The 6,114-nt window shown below is 56.4% G+C and overlaps 1 protein-coding gene across 1 annotated transcript; it reads right to left on the bottom strand.

The window, feature by feature from the left end:
• Positions 1-214: 214 nt before the first annotated feature.
• On the bottom strand, positions 215-3,427 carry Jun (Jun proto-oncogene, AP-1 transcription factor subunit). The gene has a single exon (XM_036179809.1). It carries the CDS (start codon positions 2,448-2,450, stop codon positions 1,443-1,445), a length of 1,008 nt encoding a protein of 335 aa, XP_036035702.1. The 5' UTR covers positions 2,451-3,427; the 3' UTR covers positions 215-1,442.
• Between the last annotated feature and the right edge of the window lie 2,687 nt (positions 3,428-6,114).

The raw sequence follows: 6,114 nt of genomic DNA on the forward strand, positions 1-6,114 counted from the left end.
GGAGAGATGGGGGTAGGGAATGGAAGAAGGGAAGAGGGAAGAAAGGAGCATTGGGAGAACAGTTCACCCAGGCCCCAACTTCTAGTTTGACTCTTCCTAAATTCTTTGCTTCCAAATTCCTAAGTTTAGAATGTAGTAATGTTAACCCCAGAAACTCGGAAAACCTCCAGTATATGGTTTAGAAGAAGAGGAGCAAAGGGAAAGGAATTCAAGATTTTAAAAACCATGATTTGAATACATTTATTGCGACAAGAATGCTGTTATAAATATGCACAAGCAAAGGCCATCTTTCTCTAGGAATTGTCAGGTTCCAAGTTGGAAGGAGACATCTTTTGTAAAAACTTCCATGGGTTCCTGCTTTGAGAATAAGCATCTACTGCTAAATCTCTACTATGGTTTTAAATGATCACAGCACATGCCACTTGATACAGCTCTAAACTGAAGTACCTGCTTTCCCAGTGGGCTGTCCCTCTCCCCCTGCAACACCCCTTCTTCCAGCCTCAAGAAACACCATACCACCTTCTGGTCGACAGTCTGGACTTGTGGGTTGCTGGGGGAGAGAGGATGACCCAACGATAGCATGCAAGGGATCTACTCTTACAATCAAACAGAGAATACAGCTTTTACTCTAGCGAACTTAACACTCAGCTGTTACTCCATCTAGCTATCATTATCTATGGATAATGCAGCAAAGAGGTTGGGGGCTACTTTTCAATAGTTTATTGTATTTTCTTAAATACCCTTTCTGGAAATTTTCAGAAACAAAACATAAAAAAATTATATACTTTATTACAAATGGTAAACTCAGAATGCTTCAAATCTCTTATTTACAAACAACACTGGGTAGGACACCCAAACAAACAAACATGGAATAACTTACAAAGGCAGGAAGCTGTTTATTGACAGTAATCAGCTTTCATCAAATTAAAAAAAATATATATGTACATACACAGTTGAGGGAGGCAGGCCAGGGAAGTTCATCTGCAGTCTAGCCTGGCACTTACAAGCCTCCCTCCCCTCCCTAACCCTCCCTGCTTTGTGTACTTAAGGAACACTACAGAAGCAATCTACAGTCGCTATTGCAGTTTGCAACCCACCCCCCCCCCCCTTTAATACTGAATGAGATCGAATGTTAGGTCCATGCAGTTCTTGGTCAATGTTAACGAAAAGTCCATCGTTCTGGCCGCGCGGGCACAGCCCGTTAGCAAAGCCTGGCAGCCAACAGGCCGCCGCTCTCTGGCTCCACGCCAAGGCAAGGCGCGCCACGTCCTTCCCACTCCAGCACACTGGGGGCGCCGTCAGGACGCAACCCAGTCCATCTTGTGTACCCTTGGCTTCGGTACTCCGGCACTTTATTTTTTTTCTTTCGCAACCAGTCAAGTTCTCAAGTCTGTCTCTGATATTTTTTTCTTCCACTGCCCCTCAGCCCTGACAGTCTGTCCTCAAAACGTTTGCAACTGCTGCGTTAGCATGAGTTGGCACCCACTGTTAACGTGGTTCATGACTTTCTGTTTAAGCTGTGCCACCTGTTCCCTGAGCATGTTGGCCGTGGACGCCAGCTCCGAGTTTTGCGCTTTCAAGGTTTTCACTTTTTCCTCTAGCCGGGCGATCCTCTCCAGCTTCCTTTTCCGGCACTTGGAGGCAGCGATGCGGTTCCTCATGCGCTTCCTCTCCGCCTTGATCCGCTCCTGAGACTCCATGTCGATAGGGGACAGGGGCGGGGTCTCTCCCGGCATCTCGGGCACCGTCTGCGGCTCTTCCTTCAGGGCTTGCAGCCGCGGGTGCTGCACCGGGATCTGTTGGGGCAAGTGGTGCGGCGGCTGAGGCGGCGGCTGCTGCGGCTGCTGGGGCTGCGATGGAAAGGCCAGCCCGGCCGCGCCGTAGGAGGGCGCCCCGCCGCCGCTGCTCAGCGCGCCGGGGTTGAAGTTGCTGAGGTTGGCGTAGACCGGAGGCTCACTGTGCAGGCTGGCGCTGTAGCCGCCGCCGCCGCCAGCGCCTGCTACCGAAGCCACCGCGGGAGCCACCATGCCCGCCCCGCTGACCGGTTGGGCCGCCGACGTGACGCTGGGCAGCGTGTTCTGGCTATGCAGTTCGGCCAGGGCGCGCACGAAGCCCTCGGCGAAGCCCTCCTGCTCATCGGTCACGTTCTTGGGGCACAAGAACTGGGTGGGGGTCGGCGTGGTGGTGATGTGCCCGTTGCTGGACTGGATGATCAGGCGCTCCAGCTCGGGCGACGCCAGCTTGAGCAGCCCAACGTCGGGCGACGTGAGGAGGTCCGAGTTCTTGGCGCGGAGGTGCGGCTTCAGACTGCCCACCGGGTCGGCCAGGTTCAAGGTCATGCTCTGTTTCAGGATCTTAGGGTTACTGTAGCCGTAGGCGCCGCTCTCGGACTGGAGGAACGAGGCGTTGAGGGCATCGTCGTAGAAGGTCGTTTCCATCTTTGCAGTCATAGAACGGTCGGTCAGTTCACGCGGGGTTGGCCGGGGCTGTGCGCTGAAGTTTCGGGGCCGCAACAGCGCGCTGGGAAGCGGGGGACACCCGCGCGTCCCTGCTTCGGCGATTAAGTAAAGTTTGTCCAAGCGCGCGCGCTCGGGCCGGCAGCGCTGCCCCCTGCGCCCTCCTCCCCAGCTCGCTCCAGGGAGCGCAGGGTTAAGACACCGCCTGCGCTCGCGTCCGTCGACTCCCGCGCGCCGCCGGGCTTTGAAAAGTCGCGGTCACTCACCGAGCGCTCACCGGTGGTGGTCGGGGTTCCTCGGACACCGCGGCTCTCCGGCGGCGCGGACTGGCCAGTCGTCACGGAATTCTCGGTGGAAGCCCGCGATCGGGCTCCGCCGCCCGGACTCCGACAACTGTCCCCTCCTCCGCGGGGAGGGGGAGGGGGACGCTCGGCGGCGGCCGCGGCTAGCGCTCGCCCAACTTCAGCCGCCTGTGCGAGCCGGGCTGAGTGTAGTAGGTTCCTCTTCTCCCTTTCCTTTACGGTCTCGGGGGGGGGCAGCCTAAGGCGCAGCGGAGGTCTGCAAAAGTTCGCTCCGGGCCACTTGTTCCCCCGGTCTTCTGGGTCAGGAAAGTTGCTGGCCGGCGGAGCCGCACGCCTATTTCCTCGCGCGGGCAGGCGCCGCCGCTCTCGCTGCTGTCAGCCCTGCCGGGACCGGGGAGCTGCTTCTCCGGGGAAGGCGGGAGAAGGGACTCTCCAAGTGCTCCCCAAAACGCCGGTGCTGGAGGCGCGGGCGCTGGGTCCAGGTAGGTGGTGAGAAAATGAAGACAAACAGAGGAGCAGCCCGGAGTCCGCGGCCGTCCAGGTTGGCCGAGTCCGCGTCCGTCTCTCTGTCTGCCTTCCTGCCTGAGCGCTTTCCTGCCCGGACGTCTCCGCCACACTCAGTGCAACTCTGAGTCCTTATCCAGCCTGAGCTCAACACTTATCTGCTACCAGTCAAGCCCTAAAAATAGCCCATGATGTCACCCCAAGGCCTTCCCATTGGCTAGCGTCGCTCTCAGGGGGGCGGGCCCGCCTGTCGCCATGGAGACCTCACCCTAGAAGATTCTTCTCGGGGCCCGCGAAGGCTCACGGGATGAGGTAATGCTCCGCTGCGCTCCTACAGTTGGGCCCTTCTTTCTCCTCCTCCCTCCCCCTCCCGCGCGGCGCTCCGGCTTGTGTTCCCGGGTTCCCTCCCCGGCGCGTCTTTCCCGGCCCGCCCGGTGCATTGTGGGCTGACGTCTTGGTTTGGCTGTCTAGTGACGGAGGCTGCCGGGTCGGCTGGACCCTCGCGGCGTCTGTCGGAGGCGGGCTCAAGTTCAGGGTTGGGGACCCGGGCCGAGACGCGGGGTTCCAGAAAGCTGGGGAGGCGCGCTAGTGGCCCGGGGCGGAAGGCCTGGGTGGGGAGTGGAGGTGGCGCGCGCGCATGCACACACACGCACACACACACACACACACGCACACACACACACACGCACACACACGCACACACGCGACCCCCTGAGCTCCAGCAGGCTCTGCACTCCCGCACTTCCGGGAGGCAGCGGCGCGGGTTGAGATGGTTGCGTGCGCTCGGGCTGCGGGAGCGCGAGAGTGGGTTGAAGTTGAACGGGCTCGAGAGGGTCTCCCCCACGTTGAGCACGCGTGGAAGTTTGTCTCTTGGTTAAGTTCCGGAGGAGGACCTGCGCCGCTGTTTGCTGTACCTGGAAGGCAGAGATTTGCGGTTCTAGGAACCGGCTGGCTCATCAGGGTCCTCGGCACAACAGTTCACCCAGTGGGGACATGCGGGGAGGGGCTGGCTTGGCCTCAGAGGGACGCGCTTTCTAGATGTGAAATAGAGCTGCGACCCCATCGTCCAGGGCGGGGGGTGTGTGTCGAAACCAACATTTAAGGGTTCAAAACTCGGGAAACCCCAACGATCGCCTGTGCTCGCGCGCGCACACAGTTTGCGCCCGCCCCTTCCCCCTCCTGATTTGCTTCTGGGAAAACAAGTCTTGAGAGCCGCCGACTCGCCCGAAAGTCACGCTGCCTAAGCGGGAGTCCCTGGTAGAAGCAGGCTAAACCCTCTCCTCCCCGCCCGCCCGCTGGTGGATCCATATCCTGTGCGGCCTCTAGGAAGCGCTAGACACATGTAAGTGGCTTCTTTCCTAGGGTTCTGCTAACCGACCTCCATCCTCCACCCCTCAGGACTAAAGAGGTGGCAAGCCCCGTTCTCCCATGGAATAAGTACAAATCTCGGAACTTCTCTGAGCTTTATTGACCTCATCTACAAGTAGAGCGGATGAGGGCCACCGTACCGGGCTGCCAGGCATTAGTGTTATCGTCCTTGACTCCAGGACTAGAAGGTGTTCAACTGGTTGCCCCGTTCCCTGCCTGCTTCGGCGTACCCCCAGGGCCTTCTCGGAGTACCAGGCTACAGGGGTGATTTGGCAGGAGCCGCCGAGCAAGGTAGCAAAGGGCTGTGAGCCAACTCTTCAGCCCCCTTTCAGCCCAGGACTTGAGGTTTGAAGTTGGACCTTAAGTTACGAGGTTCTAATTTGGATTTGGCTGCCTCAGAACTCAGCCCAGGGTTTTTATCCTGTAGCCTTAAGATATTTTGCCTTTGAGCATTCCGAACCCAATAGCAGCTGGTATCGGTGGGCAACGGGCCAGCTCTTTTTGCCTCCGGTGCTCACTTCACTTTCACCCAGGCTGCAGAGGGTAACTAACTGGCTGCTGCCAGCCAAGCCTTGACCTTTGTGGGGGCAGGGTAGAGCAGGATTTCTGTGAAGTCTAGATCCATTTACTTCCCCCAAAGAGAACGAGTTCTTCTAATCGTTTTTGTCAAGGAGCTCATATTCTACATGATTTATGATGACAGTAATAAAAGTAAGTTTTGTCCATTAGACACCCACTACCTGCCAGTTAGTCCATGCAGTTTAAATTTGCTGTTTTCTTCCCACAGCCATCTTGAGAGGCATACATTTTTACCTAGACTTCACACAGGAGGAAATAATCCCAGAAAGCCTCCATGTCTTGCTTGGGGCATACAGACAGCTGGAAAGTGACCTTAAGTCCGTGTTACATTCCTTTGTGTTTTCTGCACTCTGGCAAACTTTCCCTCAAAGCCTTGGTTATCTGCTTGGGAAGTGGTGCTGATGGCATGGACGTTGTTCTCTTGTTCCTGTCTTCAGAAACTCCAAGACTTAGGACTTTGTATAAATTTGTCTCTTTTGCCCAATGGTCCTGTGTATCTTCTGCCTCCTGGCTTAGGAGGCTAATTTTCTACTTAGGTTAATAAATCGCACGTAAAGATCTGTTCTAGTTAATGCCTCTGCTTCCAAGCCATCCTCAAAATCCTCTTTTCCTGAGAGAAGGGATGTTTCACAGTCCAGACACAGCCTCATCATTCTGGAAGCTCAGTTGGGAAGGGCTGGGTTATGCTACCTAAACCCATCATCCCAGAGGCTGCTGTCAGTGAAAGATTGTTTCTTGCTCCTTCCCACTACTTGCCCACTGTGGCTGTGCAGGGAACTCAGTCCACTGCCCTGCTTCTCACTAGTTGTGACTGAAGGGGGAACTCGGCTAAGCTCTGACTGGCTCTCAGTGTATCCACCAGGAAATGGCAACTTTCTTGTTCATATGCCACTGGCCAAAGCCAA

Source organism: Onychomys torridus, chromosome 2, assembly GCF_903995425.1.
Source record: "Onychomys torridus chromosome 2, mOncTor1.1, whole genome shotgun sequence".
Classification (NCBI taxonomy): Eukaryota; Metazoa; Chordata; class Mammalia; order Rodentia; family Cricetidae; genus Onychomys; species Onychomys torridus.